The 23498-nt window shown below is 42.9% G+C and overlaps 1 protein-coding gene across 1 annotated transcript in view; it reads left to right on the plus strand.

Moving 5' to 3' along the window:
- The window catches only part of OTOG (otogelin), a 576525-nt gene that overhangs the window by 467392 nt on the left and 85635 nt on the right, over window positions 1-23498 (plus strand). The window contains 1 exon segment of the mRNA XM_053689346.1: window positions 10581-10764. Coding sequence (XP_053545321.1) covers window positions 10581-10764 — 184 coding nt within the window.

Here is a 23498-nt window from a genome sequence, read left to right on the forward strand (position 1 = left end):
ACAAGCCAAAAATTGCATCTTTGCATGAACTTGCCAGACACTCAATTAAAAATCACTTTGAAACAAAAATACCGCACTCCTGTTGGTCATCATTTTACCCAACCTGACCACTCTATCCAAAACCTCAAAATTAAGATTCTCAGAGGCATCTTCAAAAAAAACTCTTGAAATAAAAACATTTGAAATGAAAATAAGGCACTTCAACACTGACTGGATTAATTGCGGACTCTGGGTTCTTGACATATTACCAAATTTTTTTTGTAATATACTTTTATATGGTTAATTATATTTAAAGTGACAGTCTACACCAGAATTTTAATTGTTTTTAAAGATAGATAATCCCTTTATTACCCATTCCCTAGATTTGCATACAATATCTTGTATGTAAGCCTCTGTAAACTTCCCCATTATTTCAGTTCATTTGACACACTTGCATTTTAGCCAATCAGTTCTGGCTCCTAGGAACTCCACGTGCATGAGCACACTGTTATCTTTATGACTGCCATGAACTAGCAACCTCTAGTGGTGAAAAACTATCAAGATGCATTTATCTTAGAGGCGGCCTTCAAGGTCTAAGAAATTAGCATATGAACCTCCTAAGTTTAGCTTTAAACTAAGAATACCAAGAGAACAAAGCAAAATTGGTGATAAAAGTAAATTGAAAAGTTGTTTAAAATTACATGCCCTATTTGAATCATGAAAGTATATTTTGGACTAGACTGTCCCTTGAATATTCCACACTTTCATAGGTACACAGCTAAGCTTATGCCCACCCCTATGCAATTTTTTTTTATCTTCCTTCAGTGTGTATACTCAAAAGCATGTACAGTATATGTACATTTATCATATTTATGTGAACATGCAGATGTCATTATGGCACTTTTAATTTCCCTCCATGTATACATAAATACACATTTTTATACATCTTGATGTCATGTAGATATATATCTTTATGTCAGTATTTACTGACATAAAGTTATATATCTACATGACATCAAGATGTCATAGGTTAACCATCCTATGCTTCAAAACTATTTTAAAAAAAAATCCAGAAATCATGGAAATCATCTTCTCCAAAGTGTTTTCTGGTGAATTTGAATATTAAATTATACCCATTCAATGAAAATAGGGTGTTATTGAGATCCAAATGCATTTAAAAAGCATTTTGCTTGTAAATTCTGATTGATTTCACAGGTTACCTACATTAGTAATTAAGACTTATTGAGACATAATATAATATTTATTAGCATCCTCTTGTTGATCTCACCAGAGCAATGCTACCTTCAACAAATGGATGATAAAGTCCAGACTAATCGGTTCCTCTTACTATAATCAAAAAGCCAGATCACTTACTGCCACATAGTCATGGACACTTGTTGATGGGTATCTACATGCACTTTGTGACAGATAACCACAAGCCCTCATTGACATTAGCTGATCACTCACTGGCAGATAGACATGTGCCCTTATTGGCATATAACCTGATCACTTAGAGGCAGATAGCCATGAGGACTAATTTACATATAGCCTCTTAACTCACTGGCAGATAGCCATGGGCCTTAATTAACATATAACCTGATTACTCACTGACAGGTAGTCATGACTTGATCACTTGTTGATAAATAACCTTGATCACTCATGGGCAGATAGCCATGAGCAGTCATTGACAAATGGCCCTGTTCACTTACTTGCAGATAGCCATAAGACCTTAGAGAGAACCTCATCACTCACTGGTAGGTAGTCATGAGTATTCACTGTCATGTAGCCTGATCACTTACTGACAGATGGGCATGGACAATACTTGGCAAATAGTCCTGACTTCTTACTGACAGATTACCATATGAGCATTCATTAAGAGAAAGCCCTAATCTCTTGCTGACAAATATCCCTTATAACTCACTGACAATTTTGACAAATAGATCTGATCACTTACTGATAGATAATCCTGGTTAGTCACTGGCAGATAGCCCTGTTCATGCACTGATAGATAATACTATTTACTCACTGTCAGATAAATATTGTTGGTGACTAACTGGTTGATACTCCTATTCACTCACTGGCAGATAGCCATGGCACTCACTGGCAGATAGCCCTAGCTTCACATTGTAAGATAGTCCTGATTACTTATTGGCAATGTCCACCGGGGACTCACTGGCAGATAACCCTGGTGACTCACACAGATAATCTTGGTCACTCACCGTCATATAGCCCTGGTTATTTACTGACAGATAACCCTGGTGCCTCACTTATAGATAATCTTGGTTGCTTACAAGCAGGTAACCCTGGTTTCTCAATGTCAGATAATCCTGGTGACTCACAGAGAGCATTTTGATTGCTCACTGGCAGATAGTCCTGGCTACTTACTGGAAGATAGCTCTGGTCCCTTACTGGAAGATAGCCCTGAACAGTATCAGATAGCCATGCACAATAGCACAGTCCCTGATAGCCATGAGCTTTCAACAAGAGCATTTTGAGAGTCTTATGCACTCTTATGTGTACAAAGCCATTGGTCCTTACTGACAAAAATCTCTGAGCCCTCACTGACAGCCATGATAGCTTACTGACAGATAGTACTGTGCCCTCACTGACAGCCATGATAGCTTACTGACAGATAGTACTGAGCCCTCACTGACAGCCATGATAGCTTACTGACAGATAGTACTGAGCCCTCACTGACAGCCATGATAGCTTACTGACAGATAGCACTGAGCCCTCACTGACAGCCATGATAGCTTACTGACAGATAGCACTGAGCCCTCACTGACAGCCATGATAGCTTACTGACAGATAGTACTGAGCCCTCACTGACAGCCATGATAGCTTACTGACAGATAGTACTGAGCCCTCACTGACAGCCATGATAGCTTACTGACAGATAGTACTGAGCCCTCACTGACAGCCATGATAGCTTACTGACAGATAGTACTGAGCCCTCACTGACAGCCATGATAGCTTACTGACAGATAGTACTGAGCCCTCACTGACAGCCATGATAGCTTACTGACAGATAGTACTGAGCCCTCACTGACAGCCATGATATCTTACTGACAGATAGTACTGAGCCCTCACTGACAGCCATGATAGCTTACTGACAGATAGTACTGAGCCCTCACTGACAGCTATGGGCTCTCACTGAAAGATAGCACTGAGTCCTCACTGACAGCCATGACAAGTCGCTTACAGATAGCACTGAGCCCTCACTGACAGCCATGACAAGTCGCTTACAGATAGCACTGAGCCCTCACTGACAGCCATGACAAGTCGCTTACAGATAGCACTGAGCCCTCACTGACAGCCATGACAAGTTACTTACAGATAGCACTAAGCCCTCACTGACAGCCATGATAGCTTACTGACAGATAGTACTGAGCCCCACAGACAGCTATGGGCTCTCACTGAAAGATAGCACTGAGCCCTCACTGACAGCCATGACACGTTGATTACAGATAGCACTGAACCCTCACTGACAGCAATGACAAGTCACTGACAGATAGCACTGAGCCCTCACTGACAGCAATGACAAGTCACTGACAGATAGCACTGAGCCCTCACTGACAGCCATGACAAGTCACTGACTGATAACACTGAGCCCTCACTGACAGCCATAGGCCCTCACTGACAGATAGCGCTTAACCCTCACTGACAGATAGCGGTTAACCCTCACTGACAGATAGCGCTTAACCCTCACTGACAGATAGCGGTTAACCCTCACTGACAGATAGTGCTTAACCCTCACTGACAGCCATAGGCCCTCACTGACAGATATCACTGAACCCTCATTGACAGATAGCACTTAACCCTCACTGACAGCGCTTAACCCTCACTGACAGCGCTTAACCCTCACTGATAGATAGTGCCTAACCGTCACTGATAGATAGCTCTTAACCCTCACTGACAGCGCTTAACCCTCACTCACAGCGCATAACCCTCACTCACAGCGCATAAACCTCACTGAAAGATAGCGCTTAAGCCTCACTGACAGATAGCGCTTAACCCTCACTGACAGATAGCGATTAACCCTCACAGACAGCGCTTAACCCTCACTGACAGCGCATAACCCTCAGCAACTGACAGCCATGACAAGTCGCCTACAGATAGCACTGAGCCCTCACTGACAGCCATGACAAGTTACTGACAGATAGCACTGAGCCCTCACTGACAGCCATGACAAGTCGCTTACAGATAGCACTAAGCCCTCACTGACAGCCATGACAAGTCACTGACAGATAGCACTGAGCCCTCACTGACAGCCATGACAAGTTACTGACAGATAGCACTGAGCCCTCACTGACAGCCATGACAAGTTGCTTACAGATAGCACTGAGCCCTCACTGACAGCCATGACAAGTTACACTGAGCCCTCACTGACATAGCATAACCCTCACTGACAGATAGCGCTTAACCCTCACTGACAGCGCATAACCCTCACTGACAGCGCTTAACCCTCACTGACAGCGCATAATCCTCACTGACAGATAGCGCTTAACCCTCACTGACAGCGCTTAACCCTCACTGACAGCGCATAACCCTCACTGACAGATAGCGCTTAACCCTCACTGACAGCGCTTAACCCTCGCTGACAGATAGCACTTAACCCTCACTTACAGATAGAGCTTAACCCTCACTGACAGATAGCACTGAACCCTCACTGACAGATAGCACTGAACCCTCACTGATAGATAGCGCTTAACCCTCACTGACAGCGCATAACCCTCACTGACAGATATCGCTTAACCCTCACTGACAGCGCTTAACCCTCACTCACAGTGCATAACCCTCACTCACAGCGCATAAACCTCACTGACAGATAGCGCTTAACCCTCACTGACAGATAGCGATTAACCCTCACAGACAGCGCATAACCCTCAGCAACTGACAGCCATGACAAGTCGCCTACAGATAGCACTGAGCCCTCACTGACAGCCATGACAAGTTACTGACAGATAGCACTGAGCCCTCACTGACAGCCATGACAAGTTACTGACAGATAGCACTGAGCCCTCACTGACAGCCATGACAAGTCACTGACAGATAGCACTGAGCCCTCACTGACAGCCATGACAAGTCACTGACAGATAGCACTTAGCCCTCACTGACAGCCATGACAAGTTACTGACAGATAGCACTGAGCCCTCACTGACAGCCATAGGCCCTCACTGACAGATAGCACTGAGCCATCACTGACAGACAGCGCTTAACGCTCACTGACAGATAGCGCTTAACCCTCACTGACAGCAATAGGCCCTCACTGACAGATATCACTGAACCCTCATTGACAGATAGAGCTTATCCCTCACTGACAGCGCTTAACCCTCACTGACAGCGCGTAACCCTCACTGATAGATAGCGCTTAACCCTCACTGATAGATAGCGCCTAACCCTCACTGATAGATAGTGCTTAACCCTCACTGACAGAGCATAATCCTCACTGACAGATAGCGCTTAACCCTCACTGAAAGCGCATAAGCCTCACTGACAGATAGTGCTTAACCCTCACTGGCATTGCTTAACCCTCACTGAAAGCGCATAACCCTCACTGACAGATAGCGCTTAACCCTCACTGACAGCGCTTAAACCTCACTGACAGCGCATAACCCTTGCTGACAGATAGCACTTAACCCTCACTTACAGATAGAGCTTAACACCTTACTGACAGATAGCACTTAACCCTCACTTACAGATAACACTGAGCCCTCACTGACAGATAGCGCTTAACCCTCACTGACATCGCTTAACCCTCACTGACAGCGCATAACCCTTGCTGACAGATAGCACTTAACCCTCACTTACAGATAGAGCTTAACCCCTTACTGACAGATATCACTGAGCCCTCACTGACAGATAGCGCTTAACCCTCACTTACAGATAGAGCTTAACCCCTTACTGACAGATAGCACTTAACCCTCACTTACAGATATCACTGAGCCCTCACTGACAGATAGCGCTTAACCCTCACTGACATCGCTTAACCCTCACTGACGGTGCATAACCCTCACTGATAGATAGCGCTTAACCCTCACTGACAGTGCATAACCTTCACTAACAGCCATGACAAGTCGCTTACAATTAGCACTGAGCCCTCACTGACAGCCATAGGCCCTCACTGACAGATAGCGCTTAACCCTCACTGACAGCGCATAACCCTCACTGACAGATAGCGCTTAACCCTCACTGACAGCACTTAACCCTTACTGACAGCGCATAACCCTCACTGACAGATAGCGCTTAACACTCACTGACAGCGCATAACCTTTGCTGACAGATAGCACTTAACCCTCACTTACAGATAGAGCTTAGCCCCTTACTGACAGATAGCACTTAACCCTCACTTACAGATATCACTGAGCCCTCACTGACAGATAGCACTGAACCCTCATTGACAGATAGCACTTAACCCTCACTGATAGATAGCGCTTAACCCTCACTGACAGTGCATAACCGTCACTGACAGCCATGACAACCCTCACCCTTGCTTAACCCTCACTGACAGCGCATAACCCTTGCTGACAGATAGCACTTAACCCTCACTTACAGATAGAGCTTAGCCCCTTACTGACAGATAGCACTTAACCCTCACTTACAGATATCACTGAGCCCTCACTGACAGATAGCACTGAACCCTCATTGACAGATAGCGCTTAACCCTCACTGACAGATAGCGCTTAACCCTTACTGACAGATAGCGCTTAACCCTCACTGACAGCCATAGGCCCTCACTGACAGATATCACTGAGCCCTCACTGACAGATAGCACTGAACCCTCATTGACAGATAGCGCTTAACCCTCATTGACAGATAGCACTTAACCCTCACTGACAACGCTTAACCCTCACTGACAGATAGCGTTTAACCCTCACTGATAGATAGCGCTTAACCCTCACTGACAGAGCATAACCCTCACTGACAGATAGCGCTTAACCCTCACTGCTAGATAGCGCTTAACCCTCAATGATAGATAGCGCTTAACCCTCACGGACAGTGCATAACCCTCACTGACAGATAGCGCTTAACCCTCACTGACAGCGCTTAACCCTCACTGGCAGCGCATAACCCTCACTGACAGATAGCACTTAACCCTCACTGACAGATAGCACTTAACCCTCACTGACAGATAGCGCTTAACCCTCACTGACAGATAGCGCTTAACCCTCACTGACAGATAGCGCTTAACCCTCACTGACAGATAGCGCTTAACCCTCACTGACAGATAGCGCTTAACCCTCAATGACAGATAGCGCTTAACCCTCACTGACAGATAGCTCTTAACCCTCACTGACAGCGCTTAACCCTCACAGCACATAACCCTCGCTGACAGATAGCACTTAACCCTCACTTACAGATAGAGCTTAACCCTCACTAACAGATAGCACTGAGCCCTAACTGACAGATATCACTGAACCCTCATTGACAGATAGCGCTTAACCCTCACTGATAAATAGTGCTTAACTCTCACTGACAGTGCATAACCCTCACTGACAGATAGTTCTTAACCCTCACTGACAGCGCTTAACCCTCACTGACAGATAGCGCTTAACCCTCACTGACAGCGCATAACCCTCACTGACAGATAGCGCTTAACCCTCACTAACAGCGCTTAACTCTCACTGACAGCGCATAACCCTCGCTGACAGATAGCACTTAACCCTCACTTACAGATAGAGCTTAACCCTCACTGACAGATAGCACTGAGCCCTCACTGACAGAAATCACTGAACCCTCATTGACAGATAGCGCTTAACCCTCACTGATAAATAGCGATTAACCCTCACTGACAGCGCATAACCCTCACTGACAGATAGCGCTTAACCCTCACTGACAGCGCTTAACCCTCACTAACAGCGCTTAACCCTCACTAACAGATAGCACTTAACCCTCACTGACAGATAGCACTGAGCCCTCACTGACAGATAGCACTGAGCCCTCACTGACAGATAGCAGTTAACCTTTACTGACAGCGCTTAACCCTCACTAACAGCGCATAACCCTCGCTGACAGATATCACTGAGCCCTCACTGACAGATAGCACTGAACCCTCATTGACAGATAGCACTTAACCCTCACTGATAGATAGCGCTTAACCCTCACTGACAGTGCATAACCGTCACTGACAGCCATGACAACCCTCACCCTTGCTTAACCCTCACTGACAGCGCATAACCCTTGCTGACAGATAGCACTTAACCCTCACTTACAGATAGAGCTTAGCCCCTTACTGACAGATAGCACTTAACCCTCACTTACAGATATCACTGAGCCCTCACTGACAGATAGCACTGAACCCTCATTGACAGATAGCGCTTAACCCTCACTGACAGATAGCGCTTAACCCTTACTGACAGATAGCGCTTAACCCTCACTGACAGCCATAGGCCCTCACTGACAGATATCACTGAGCCCTCACTGACAGATAGCACTGAACCCTCATTGACAGATAGCGCTTAACCCTCATTGACAGATAGCACTTAACCCTCACTGACAACGCTTAACCCTCACTGACAGATAGCGTTTAACCCTCACTGATAGATAGCGCTTAACCCTCACTGACAGAGCATAACCCTCACTGACAGATAGCGCTTAACCCTCACTGCTAGATAGCGCTTAACCCTCAATGATAGATAGCGCTTAACCCTCACTGACAGTGCATAACCCTCACTGACAGATAGCGCTTAACCCTCACTGACAGCGCTTAACCCTCACTGGCAGCGCATAACCCTCACTGACAGATAGCACTTAACCCTCACTGACAGATAGCACTTAACCCTCACTGACAGATAGCGCTTAACCCTCACTGACAGATAGCGCTTAACCCTCACTGATAGATAGCGCTTAACCCTCACTGACAGATAGCGCTTAACCCTCAATGACAGATAGCGCTTAACCCTCACTGATAAATAGTGCTTAACTCTCACTGACAGTGCATAACCCTCACTGACAGATAGTTCTTAACCCTCACTGACAGCGCTTAACCCTCACTGACAGATAGCGGTTAACCCTCACTGACAGCGCATAACCCTCACTGACAGATAGCGCTTAACCCTCACTAACAGCGCTTAACTCTCACTGACAGCGCATAACCCTCGCTGACAGATAGCACTTAACCCTCACTTACAGATAGAGCTTAACCCTCACTGACAGATAGCACTGAGCCCTCACTGACAGAAATCACTGAACCCTCATTGACAGATAGCGCTTAACCCTCACTGATAAATAACCCTCACTGACAGCGCATAACCCTCACTGACAGATAGCGCTTAACCCTCACTGACAGTGCTTAACCCTCACTAACAGCGCTTAACCCTCACTAACAGATAGCACTTAACCCTCACTGACAGATAGCACTGAGCCCTCACTGACAGATAGCGCTTAACCCTCACTGACAGATAGCAGTTAACCTTTACTGACAGCGCTTAACCCTCACTAACAGCGCATAACCCTCGCTGACAGATAGCGCTTAACCCTCACTGATAGATAGCGCTTAACCCTCACTGACAGCACATAACCCTCATTGACAGATGGCGCTTAACCCTCACTGACAGCGCTTAACCCTCACTGACAGCGCATAACCCTCACTGACAGATAGCACTTAGCCCTCACTTACAGATAGAGCTTAACCCTCACTGACAGATAGCACTGAGCCCTCACTGACAGATAAGCGCTTAACACTCACTGACAGATAGCACTTAACCCTCACTGACACATAGCACTGAGCCCTCACTGACAGATATCGCTTAACCCTCACTGACAGATATTGCTTAACCCTCACTGACAGATATCGCTTAACCCTCACTGACAGATAGCGCTTAACCCTCACTGACAGATAGCGCTTAACCCTCAATGACAGATAGTGCTTAACCCTCACTGACAGATATCACTTAACACTCACTGATAGCCATGACAACTCACTGACAGATAGCCATGACAAGTGACTGACAGATAGCCATGAAAAGTCATTGACAGATAGCCATGAAAAGTCCCTGACAGATAGCACTGAGCCCTCACTGACAGCAATGAGAAGTCATTGAAGGTTGCCCATAAACTTTAACTGACAGCCAAATAAACACTAAATTGTTGCACTCACTGGGGCCTATCTATCAAGCTCCGAATGGAGCTTGATGGCCCGTGTTTCTGGCGAGTCTTTAGACTTGCCAGAAACAGCAGTTATAAAGCAGCGGTCTAAAGACCGCTGCTCCATAACCCTGTCTGCCTGCTCTGAGCAGGCGGACAGACATTGCCACAATTTAACCCGATCGATTATGATCGGGTTTATTGACACCTCCCTGCTGGCCTGCTGGTCAGCAGGGGGCGGCGTTGCACCAGCAGCTCTTGTGAGCTGTTGGTGCAATGTTAAATGCGGGGAGCGTATTGCTCTCCGCATTTAGCGAGGTCTTGCGGATCAGATCCGCACTGTCGGATAAGGTCCGCAAGACCTTTAATAAATAGGGGCCTATAACTGTCAGATAGACAAGCACAAACTATTTTTTTATGTATTAGCTTATGCACAGAATAAATTAATAATCCTAATACAATGAGGCTCCTTAAGAACCATTTAGTGCATTTAACTTTTAATTTGCTTATTTTAGGTTACTGTGAACTCCAGACACGCTTGGCCAATGGTTAGAAAATATGGCTATAAAATTGTGGACACTGGAAATATGTACTTAATTGACACACCAACAAATGTTAAAATTCAGTGGTTTCACAGTAGCGGGGTGATGATCATTGAGACAAACTCTACCAGTAACCCAAATACAATGGGACTGTGTGGTAAGTATTATTTATATTATTATGTATTTATTTGTATATTTGCATTTGGCTTTTTTAATGCTGGAAAACGTAAATGCTTATTTTGCCCTAATACAATAAACCTCTTGGATTTAGGCGATGGATCTTTAATGAAGCCTGGATTAAAGAGATTTATTTTGTCTAACACACATATTAATTATTTTTATATATTATATATATTTATATATTTTTATATGTGTATGTGTGTATGTATGTATGAGTGTGTGTATGTGTGTGTATATGTGTATGTATGTGTGTATGCATGTATGTGTATGTATGTGTGTGTGTGTGACTGTGTATGTGTGTGTGTGCATATGTGTGTGTGTATGTATGTATGTGTGTGTGTATGTATGTGTGTGTGTGTATTTATGTGTATATACGTGTATGAGTGTGTGTATGTATGTGTGTGTATGTGTGTGTATGTGTGTGTATGTATGTGTGTGTATGTATGTGTGTGTATGTGTGTGTATGTATGTGTGTGTATGTGTGTATGTGTGTGTGTGTGTGTGTGTGTATGTATGTGTGTGTGTGTGTGTGTGTGTGTGTGTGTATGTGTGTGTGTGAGAGCAAATTAGTTCTTATGTGTGCAAGTAGCACCAGGTTGTGAGTGTGTATGAGTAGGAGAATACCTGTGGATGTTAATATGAGTGGAAATAGTACCTGTGTGTGGGTTCGAATGGGTATATAATGACTGGTTGATGCCTATAATAGAGGGAGAGAACCTAGGTGTCCATGCAATGGCTAAACAGCATTTCTAGATTTGTGCACCTAGACCTCAGAGGGTTGGGTGTAAGGGTTGGAAAGTGACTGAGGATTTGCACCTAAATGTGAGTCAGAACCTTTACATCTACACTCATCACCTATCTAATATGACAATTAGTAGGGATAATAGGGAAGGGATGGAACAATAGTTGCATACCCTCTAATTTTTCTAAAATGTTATTTTACAAATGTATATTTTTATTGATTTCAAGTAAAACCCCTCCCCCCAGTCCTTACCACAAGAATAATAGCCCACTAGGGTATTTACATCTTCTTTGGAAGGATCTTGGGGTGCAACCCTGGAGTCCAGTGTGAGTGGGGGCACCAGTATGCGAGCAGCCCCCGACCAGAAAGCGTACACTCCTTTTTTACATGAGGTTGTGCTTCCATCCAATCTTCTTGTTCTTCCCACCCTGTAATCAGGACCGTCTTTAACACAGGGCAAAAGGGGCAGCTGCCCTGGGCCCAGTCTTTGTTGAGGGGCCCAAGAGTCCTAAAAAAAAAAAAAAAAAAAAAAAAAATTTTTTTTTTTTTAGTTCATGCCAGACTGCTGATGTCATGTGACATGGAGGACACACACAGTCAGTCCTAATATTGTCACAGTCAAAAGTTCTTTGCTTATATTTATTTGTGAGAAACTGTGCCAGACCATGCCGATGTCATGTGACATTCCAAGCTAGTGCCATGTGCTGTTTTAGATGTGCACTGTGCAGCACTGGATGCTAAGCCCTAACTAGGCATCCAGTCAATCCCACTGCATCAGAAAAGGTCCTGCTGGGGTTACTACTGTCACCAGGTAACTGCTCTGGTGGTGGAGATTGTTTCTGGGTAGGGCTCACTATAGGCGCATGCAGCAGAAAGCTGGAGTGGCAGGCACGTGAGGATTTGAGCATCTGTGCAGCTGCACACACTGCTCTCTTCAGTCTTGAGGCTGTGTGACTCGTCTGTATCCATGCAGCCTTGGGCAGACAGCATCCAGTCTGCTGGTCCCCTTAGCCCTGCTCTTTCTGCTGTGGCTCTAAGATCAACTAACTGAAGTTTGTTAGGAAAACAGTGTTTTGTAGAAAGGTGTCAGTGAAAAGAATAAGTGAGTGTACACATGCCCGTCCCCCATGCAGCATTGTCTAGTGCAGGATGAGAGGGAACTTGTTCCTAGCAAAGTAGTGACATGTGCTGCTGTGGCTGATGTATAGTGTCATGCTGATACTTCACGCATTAAGGTAAGGTTTATTTCTCCAACATAGGTGTGTCCGGTCCACGGCGTCATCCTTACTTGTGGGATATTCTCTTCCCCAACAGGAAATGGCAAAGAGCCCAGCAAAGCTGGTCACATGATCCCTCCTAGGCTCCGCCTACCCCAGTCATTCTCTTTGCCGTTGTACAGGCAACATCTCCACGGAGATGGCTTAGAGTTTTTTAGTGTTTAACTGTAGTTTTTATTATTTTAAAATAGTGCTGGTATGTACTATTTACTCAGAAACAGAAAAGAGATGAAGATTTCTGTTTGTATGAGGAAAATGATTTTAGCACCGTAACTAAAATCCATGGCTGTTCCACACAGGACTGTTGAGAGCAATTAACTTCAGTTGGGGGAACAGTGTGCAGTCTCTTACTGCTTGAGGTATGACACATTCTAACAAGACGATGTAATGCTGGAAGCTGTCATTTTCCCTATGGGATCCGGTAAGCCATGTTTATTAAGATAGTAAATAAGGGCTTCACAAGGGCTTATTAAGACTGTAGACTTTTTCTGGGCTAAATCGATTCATTATTAACACATATTTAGCCTTGAGGAATCATTTATTCTGGGTATTTTGATATGATTATATCGGCAGGCACTGTTTTAAACACCTTATTCTTTAGGGGCTTTCCCTAATCATAGTCAGAGCCTCATTTTCGCGCCGGTATGGCGCACTTGTTTTTGAGGACAGCATGGCATGCAGCTGCATGTGTGTGGAGCTCTGATACATAGAAAAGTCTTTCTGAAGGCATCATTTGGTATCGTATTCCCCTTTGGGCTTGGTTGGGTCTCAGCAAAGCAGATTCCAGGGACTGTAAAGGGGTTAAATATAAAAACGGCTCCGGTTCCGTTATTTTAAGGGTTAAAGCTTCCAAATTTGGTGTGCAATACTTTTAAGGCTTTAAGACACTGTGGTGAAATTTTGGTGAATTTTGATCAATTCCTTCATACTTTTTCGCAATTGCAATAATAAAGTGTGTTTAGTTTAAAATTTAAAGTGACAGTAACGGTTTTATTTTAAAACGTTTTTTGTGCTTTGTTATCAAGTTTATGCCTGTTTAACATGTCTGAACTACCAGATAGATTGTGTTCTGACTGTGGGGAAACCAAGGTTCCTTCTCATTTAACTATATGTATTTTATGTCATAAAAATTTTTTAGTAAAAATGATGCCCAAGATGATTCCTCAAGTGAGGGGAGTAAGCATGGTACTGCATCATCCCCTCCTTCGTCTACACCAGTCTTGCCCATACAGGAGGCCCCTAGTACATCTAGTGCGCCAATACTCCTTACTATGCAACATTTAACGGCTGTAATGGATAATTCTATCAAAAACATTTTAGCCAATATGCCCACTTATCAGCGAAAGCGCGTCTGCTCTGTTTTAGAAAATTCTGTAGAGCATGAGAACGCTGATGATATGGTTTCTGAAGGGCCCCTACACCAGTCTGAGGGGGCCAGGGAGGTTTTGTCTGAGGGAGAAATTTCAGATTCAGGAAACATTTCTCAACAAGCTGAACCTGATGTGATTACTTTTAAATTTAAGTTGGAACATCTCCGCGCTCTGCTTAAGGAGGTGTTATCCAATTTGGATGATTGTGATTATCTGGTCATTCCAGAACCACTATGTAAAATGGAAAAGTTCTTAGAGGCCCCGGGGCCCCCCGAAGCTTTTCCTATATCCAAGCGGGTGGCGTACATTGTTAGTAAAGAATGGGACAGGCCCGGTATACCTTTAGTACCTCCCCCCATATTTATAAAATTGTTTTCCTATAGTCGACCCCAGAAAGGACTGATGGCAGACAGTCCCCAAGGTCGAGGGGGCGGTTTCTACTCTACACAAGCGCGCCACTATACCCATAGAAGATAGTTGTGCTTTCCAAGATCCTATGGATAAAAAATTAGAAGGTCTGCTAAAGATGTTTGTTCAGCAAGGTTCCCTTCTACAACCAATTGCATTGTCCCTGTCACTGCAGCCGCGTGTTTCTAGTTTGATGAGCTAGGAAAGGCGATTATTAGTAATTCTTCTTCTTATGAGGAGATTATGGACAGAATTCGTGCTCTTAAATTGGCTAATTCTTTCACCCTAGACGCCACCTTGCAATTGGCTAGGTTAGCGGCGAAAAAATTCTGGGTTTGCTATTGTGGCGCAGAGCGCTTTGGTTAAAATCTTGGGCAGCGGATGCGTCTTCCAAGAACAAATTGCTTGACATTCCTTTCAAGGGGAAAACACTCTTTGGCCCTGACTTGAAAGAGATTATCTCTGATATCACTGGGGGCAAGGGCCACGCCCTTCCTCAGGATAGGTCTTTTCAAGACCAAAAATAAACCTAAGTTTCGTCCCTTTCGCAGAAACGGATCAGCCCCAAGGGCTACGTCCTCTAAGCAGGAAGGTAATACTTCTCAAGCCAATCCAGCCTGGAGACCTATGCAAGGCTGGAGCAAAGGAAAGCAGGCCAGGAAACCTGCCACTGCTACCAAGACAGCATGAAATGCGGGCCCCCGATCCGGGACCGGATCTGGTGGGGGGCAGACTCTCTCTCTTCGCTCAGGCTTGGGAAAGAGATGTTCTGGATCCTTGGGCGCTAGAAATAGTCTCCCAAGGTTATTCTCTGGAGTTCAAGGGGCTTCCTCCAAGGGGGAGGTTCCACAGGTCTCAGTTGTCTTCAGACCACATAAGAAGACAGGCATTCTTACATTGGGTAGAAGACCTGCTAAAAATGGGAGTGATTCATCCTGTTCCATTAGGAGAACAAGGGATGGGGTTCTACTCCAATCTGTTCATAGTTCCCAAAAAAGAGGGAACGTTCAGACCAATCTTAGATCTCAAGATCTTGAACAAGTTTCTCAAGGTTCCATCGTTCAAGATGGAAACCATTCGAACACTTCTTCCTTCCATCCAGGAAGGTCAATTCATGACCAAGGTGGATTTCAAGGATGCGTATCTACATATTCCTATCCACAAGGAACATCATCGGTTCCTAAGGTTTGCATTCCTGGACAAGCATTTCCAGTTCGTGGCATTTTCTTTCGGATTAGCCACTGCTCCTAGGATTTTCTCATAGGTACTAGGGTCCCTTCTGGCGGTGCTAAGACCAAGGGGCATTGCTGTAGTACCTTACTTGGACGACATTCTGATTCGAGCGTCGTCCCTTCCTCAAGTAAAGGCTCACACGGACATTGTCCTGGCCTTTCTCAGATCTCACGGATGGAAAGTGAACGTGGAAAAGAGTTCTCTATCTCCGTCAACGAGGGTTCCCTTCTTGGGAACTATAATAGACTCCTTAGAAATGAGGATTTTTCTGACAGAAGCCAGAAAAACAAAACTTCTAGACTCTTGTCGGATACTTCATTCCGTTCCTCTTCCTTCCATAGCGCAGTGCATGGAAGTGATAGGTTTGATGGTAGCGGCAATGGACATAGTTCCTTTTGTGCGCATTCATCTAAGACCATTACAACTGTTCATGCTCAGTCAGTGGAATGGGGACTATTCAGACTTGTCTCCGAAGATACAAGTAAATCAGAGGACCAGAGACTCATTCCGTTGGTGGCTGTCCCTGGACAACCTTTCACAAGGGATGACCTTCCGCAGACCAGAGTGGGTCATTGTCACGACCGACGCCAGTCTGATGGGCTGGGGCGCGGTCTGGGGATCCCTGAAAGCTCAGGGTCTTTGGTCTCGGGTAGAATCTCTTCTACCGATAAATATTCTGGAACTGAGAGCGATATTCAATGCTCTCAAAGCTTGGCCTCAGCTAGCGAGGGCCAAGTTCATACATCAACCATCAGGGGGGAACAAGGAGTTCCCTAGCGATGGAAGAAGTGACCAAAATCATTCTATGGGCGGAGTCTCACTCCTGCCACCTGTCTGCTATCCACATCCCAGGAGTGGAAAATTGGGAAGCGGATTTTCTGAGTCGTCAGACATTGCATCCGGGGGAGTGGGAACTCCATCCGGAAATCTTTGCCCAAGTCACTCAACCGTGGGGCATTCCAGACATGGATCTGATGGCCTCTCGTCAGAACTTCAGAGTTCCTTACTACGGGTACAGATCCAGGGATCCCAAGGCGGCTCTAGTGGATGCACTAGTAGCACCTTGGACCTTCAAACTAGCTTATGTGTTCCCGCCGTTTCCTCTCATCCCCAGGCTGGTAGCCAGGATCAATCAGGAGAGGGCGTCGGTGATTTTGATAGCTCCTGCGTGGCCACGCAGGACTTGGTATGCAGATCTGGTGAATATGTCATCGGCTCCACCATGGAAGCTACCTTTGAGAGACCTTCTTGTTCTAGGTCCGTTCGACCCACTCCAGCTGACTGCTTGGAGATTGAACGCTTGATCTTATCAAAGCGAGGGTTCTCAGATTCTGTTATTAATACTCTTGTTCAGGCCTGAAAGCCTGTAACCAGAAAAATTACCACATAATTTGGTATATCTGTTGGTGTGAATCTGCAGGATTCCCTTGGGACAAGGTTAGGATTCCTAAGAGTCTATCCTTCCTTCGAGAAGGATTGGAAAAAGGATTATCTGCAAGTTCCTTGATGGGACAGATTTCTGCCTTGTCTGTGTTACTTCACAAAAAGCTGGCAGCTGTGCCAGATGTTCTAGCCTTTGTTCAGGCTCTGGTTAGAATCAAGCCTGTTTACAAAATTTTGACTCCTCCTTGGAGTCTCAACCTAGTTCTTTCAGTTCTTCAGGGGGTTCCGTTTGAACCCTTACATTCCGTTGATATTAAGTTATTATCTTGGAAAGTTTTGTTTTTGGTTGCAATTTCTTCTGCTAGAAGAGTTTCAGAATTATCTACTCTGCAGTGTTCTTCTCCTTATCTGGTGTTCCATGCAGATAAGGTGGTTTTGCGTACTAAACCTGGTTTTCTTCCAAAAGTTGTTTCTAACAAAAACATTAACCAGGAGATAGTTGTGCCTTCTTTGTGTCCTAATCCAGTTTCAAAGAAGGAACGTTTGTTGCACAACTTGGATGTAGTTCGTGCTCTCAAATTTTACTTAGCAGCTACTAAGGATTTCAGACAAACTTTGTCTTTGTTTGTTGTTTATTCTGGTAAACGGAGAGGTCAAAAAGCAACTTCTACCTCTCTCTCCTTCTGGATTAAAAGCATTATCCGATTGGCTTATGAGACTGCCGGACGGCAGCCTCCTGAAAGAATCACAGCTCACTCCACTAGGGCTGTGGCTTCCACATGGGCCTTCAAGAACGAGGCTTCTGTTGATCAGATATGTAAGGCAGCGACTTGGTCTTCACTGCACACTTTTTCTAAATTTTACAAATTTGATACTTTTGCTTCTTCTGAGGCTATTTTTGGGAGAAAGGTTTTGCAAGCCGTGGTGCCTTCCATTTAGGTGACCTGATTTGCTCCCTCCCTTCATCCGTGTCCTAAAGCTTTGGTATTGGTTCCCACAAGTAAGGATGACGCCGTGGACCGGACACACCTATGTTGGAGAAAACAGAATTTATGTTTACCTGATAAATTACTTTCTCCAACGGTGTGTCCGGTCCACGGCCCGCCCTGGTTTTTTTAATCAGGTCTGATAATTTATTTTCTTTAACTACAGTCACCACGGTAACATATGGTTTCTCCTATGCAAATATTCCTCCTTAACGTCGGTCGAATGACTGGGGTAGGCGGAGCCTAGGAGGGATCATGTGACCAGCTTTGCTGGGCTCTTTGCCATTTCCTGTTGGGGAAGAGAATATCCCACAAGTAAGGATGACACCGTGGACCGGACACACCGTTGGAGAAAGTAATTTATCAGGTAAACATAAATTCTGTTTTTTATAGTTTTTATTTCTCTCTGTTTCAGATTTTACAGCTTCCCATAGTAGTTCTACTGTTCCAGTCAGTAAACTTATATCTGTCTGCACCTCTATGCTTCCGCCTCAGTCTTTACCTTGCTTTGCTCCTGTTGGCTGCCCTAAATCTCTTTAACCAGCTAACCTCACACCAGAATCACATTCAAAAGAATATTAAATTAATCCAGAGGGGAGGAATTTATATATTTATTTACTTATTAGTACTGCTTAGGTCCAGTGTCACATATTGCAATTTTTTTTAATGATTAGCCCAGCAGTGATTTAGTTGTTTTTTGGTATATTGGGGTGGAGAGCGAAATTGCATGGGGGGGGCAAGAAAATGTTTGCCCAGGGTCCAGTCAGTAATAAAGACGGCCCTGCTAATCAGTTAGTTATGTAATGCTAATCAGTTAGTTATTTATTTTTAACTTTTAAGAAAAAGAAGGATATCAGAATTTTGTCCCTTTCCTCCACTATCACCTAGTGTAAGCTGATCACCTCTGTAAATATGCATGGTGAGATGATCAGCTCCGTTTACTAACATTTAGTTAACCTTCTTGGCCTGGAAGCTGTCCGCCACCTTTTAGGTACGATCGGGATGATTGACGGCCCCTGCTAGCGGCTGATTGGCAGCCAGTGAGCAGGGGGCGGGATTGCACAAGCATTTCCTGTCTGCATTTAACAAGATGGAGAAGACATGATTCTCTATAGCTAATCCGCTCGACCATTATTAAATCTACCCCTATGTCTAACTCTGCTACTTGTGCATCAGTGATTGCTTGATCAGTATAGTATCTTCTTTGTATCTGTCTTTCATTAGCAACAGCAGCTTATAAAGGTTTTCAAAGGGTGTGTAATTTTGCTGCAAAACAATGCAAATTTTGATATATTTTTATAGTTATGATAAGATTAGTTTGAAATGTTTTTAAAACATTTATTTTATGAGATCTTTCCCAAGACAGTGCTTAATTGCTGATATATTTTATGCACATATAATAATAATTGTATTTCCATTTTAACCAAAGCCTTTTAATGAAAACACGTTTAGACCATGCTAGTATTCATGATATATTTATTTTAGAGTCTTATCTTCCTTCACTATGTTAACTCTTGGAATACTTTATAAAATACCTTCCAAAATTTCCTTCAGAGAAAACTTGAGAATAAATTGACTTTGTACAGTTACAAACAAGCTGTAGCTTATGACCTTCCCTGTCATTTGAGTCAGTTGTAGATTTACTGGCATATCATTTTGATAGGAAATGTTATCTGCTGTTTTAAATTTAGGATGGTATTTACTTTGCAGGAATGAAACACTAACCTTTCCCGTGATCATTTACAAATGAAAACCTCCCACCAGAAGTGTATGGGATTTCAGGATTCCAAAATGATTTTCTTTTTTCGACATTCCAACAAATGTACATTTAAATTTTGATAGATCTGAATGTATAGGTTATTTTTAGCACAAATAAATAAATGTATTTATAGGATAAGATATAATATCATATATTGAGTTCATGTGGCAACTACTTACTTTTATGATTCAGCTAGAGAATACAGTTTTAAACAACATTCCAATTTATTTCTAGTATCAAATTTAATTCATTCTCTTGGTATCCTTTGTTGGAGGAGAAGCAATGCACTACTGGGAACTTACAGATCATATCGGGTAAGCCAATGACAAGAGGTATTTATGTGCAGCCTGCTCCCAGTAGTACATTGCTGCCCTCTAGGCCTACCTAGGCATGGTTGTCAACAAAGGATACAAAGAAAATGAAGCAAATTAGATAATAGTAGTGGAAAGTAGCTTAGAATTGCATGCTAGGGCCTCCCTGCCCCTGTTCACCCGGCATCATGGCTAGCCCCTGGACGGACACAGGTGCAAATTTTTGCCCCGCATCAAGGCTAATATGCAGCAATATGCTACCCGCATTTATCATTGCACAAACCACTACTTCTTAAATGGAGCCCTTAATTTGAGTTGTGAAAGTTTAATTTGACTTTACTGTCCCTTTCAACTAGAAATATAGCTATTTTAACTACCAGAGTTTTATGTATCATGAGAAAATGATAAATAGAATATGTCCAACTTAGTGCCAAATGAACTGGTATTTATTTGCCCTTTTACGTCCTTTTTAAAGGGACACTTAACCCAATTTTTTTCTTTCATGATTCAGATAGAGCATGCAATTTTAAGCAACTTTCTAATTTACTCCTATTATCAAATTTTCTTCCTTCTTTTGGTATCTTTATTTGAAATACAAGATTGTAAGTTTAGATGCCAGCCCATTTTTGCTGAATAATCTGGGTTATTCTTGCTGATTGGTGGATAAATTCATCCACCAATAAAAAAAAGTGCTGTCCAGAGTTCTTAAACAAAAAAGAGCTTAGATGCCTTCTTTTTTCAAATAAAGATAGCAAGTGAAAAAAGAAAAATTGATAATAGGAGTAAATTAGAAAGTTGCTTAAAATTGCATGCTCTATGTGAATCACGAAAGAAAACATTTGGGTTCGGTGTCCCTTTAAGTGAAGTGGTTCAGTGTCAAAGAAAAGATACAATTTGTATGAATCTCTTCCTCTATGCATCTCCCTGGGCTATATCTTGAAAAGAAGAATATGTTTTCTTATTCTTTGTAGTCTAATTAAGACTCTGTAATATAAAAAACATACCAAAGTAAAATGTAGTCATGGGGTCTCTGTTTCCTAGACATAACAGTTATGCAAAGCTCCCAGCGGCCTTAATTAAAAGTGTTTTTTGGTGACAAGTGCCCAGTGTTTTCCATACAGAGAGTCGTAAATTTGTTACACTTATTAAACAGTATCCATTCACTGTAAATCACTCATAGACATTTATATTAATGACGTGTCAGTTTGACTTCAAGTTATAGAGTACACAATTGCGCAACAATTAGAACAACACTAAAAACGCTCAATTAAAAGGATCTAGTTTTTTTATGTGTTGCCAACATACATGTTATGATACACACAAATAAAATTTGATAATAATTGAATAAAATGAGGTAGCTGTAACTTTATTATGATGTGATATTGCATTCTACTATTTACAAAACAATTTTGTGTGATAAATCAATGTTCTGTCTATTACAATTAGATGATGGCCTGCAACATTTATACACTTCTAAACAACATATACAAATCTTATATTTGTTCAATAATTATATATATATGGAAAATTGTAGAAATAGACAAGCGCACAGAGGCACTCCTAGTGTAATACGTTTTTTACTTAAATCTATATATAAACAAAGGAATTATCCGTACTCACATGATTCTACCTCATTCACTCTGAGGTCTCTTTGCAGCACTGTGTTAGTTAAAGGCAATTCCTTGATCTGGATTCCTCCTGTCTCCCTTGAACCAGCCCAAAATATATGTATTTTATATATGTTTTTAATCTATCTGTATATTAAATATTAAATATTGGTTTCTTTTAAATATATGAATAACAAGTGTTAGTATACTCCTTTCTGCACTATAAGTCTGTACTCCTGCTGAGATAGCAACAGGATTTTTTAACCCCTTATAGCCCTAGAGTATAACTCTACAGCATTGAGTGAACATCAACTCTAAGGACTGTGTAAAAACCTGGGCTGGTTCAAGGGAGACAGGAGGAATCCAGATCAAGGAATTGCCTTTAACTAACACAGTGCTGCAAAGAGACCTCAGAGTGAATGAGGTAGAATCATGTAAGTACGGATAATTCCTTTGTTTATATATAGATTTTAGTAAAAAACGTATTACACTAGGAGTGCCTCTGTGCGCTTGTCTATTTCTACAATTTTCCAGACATTTGGGAGGGACCTCACTTCGGAGGGGATCGCTCTATAACAGACGAGCTGCCGAGTTCTTCTTGGGCACTTAGGAACCAGTACTGTGGACTGTGTGAAACTCTACGGCTCCAAAGACTATCCACCTTAAAATTGTGTGGGACTATTTGAGAGAGACATAAATATATATATATATATATATATATATTAGAAGGGAATAAGTAAAGACTTACTTTCACAAGTGGATATATATATATCCTACACACATACACAAATATATATATATATATATATATATATATATATATATATATATACAGGGAGTTCAGAATTATTAGGCAAGTTGTATTTTTGAGGATTAATTTTATTATTGAACAACAACCATGTTCTCAATGAACCCAAAAAACTCATTAATATCAAAGCTGAATAGTTTTGGAAGTAGTTTTTAGTTTGTTTTTAGTTATAGCTATTTTAGGGGGATATCTGTGTGTGCAGGTGACTATTACTGTGCATAATTATTAGGCAACTTAACAAAAAACAAATATATACCCATTTCAATTATTTATTTTTTCCAGTGAAACCAATATAACATCTCAACATTCACAAATATACATTTCTGACATTCAAAAACAAAACAAAAACAAATTAGTGACCAATATAGCCACCTTTCTTTGAAAGGACACTCAAAAGCCTGCCATCCATGGATTCTGTCAGTGTTTTGATCTGTTCACCATCAACATTGCGTGCAGCAGCAACCACAGCCTCCCAGACACTGTTCAGAGAGGTGTACTGTTTTCCCTCCTTGTAAATCTCACATTTGATGATGGACCACAGGTTCTCAATGGGGTTCAGATCAGGTGAACAAGGAGGCCATGTCATTAGATTTTCTTCTTTTATACCCTTTCTTGCCAGCCACGCTGTGGAGTACTTGGACGCGTGTGATGGAGCATTGTCCTGCATGAAAATCATGTTTTTCTTGAAGGATGCAGACTTCTTCTTGTACCACTGCTTGAAGAAGGTGTCTTCCAGAAACTGGCAGTAGGACTGGGAGTTGAGCTTGACTCCATCCTCAACCCGAAAAGGCCCCACAAGCTCATCTTTGATGATACCAGCCCAAACC

Source organism: Bombina bombina, chromosome 7, assembly GCF_027579735.1.
Source record: "Bombina bombina isolate aBomBom1 chromosome 7, aBomBom1.pri, whole genome shotgun sequence".
Taxonomy (NCBI): Eukaryota; Metazoa; Chordata; class Amphibia; order Anura; family Bombinatoridae; genus Bombina; species Bombina bombina.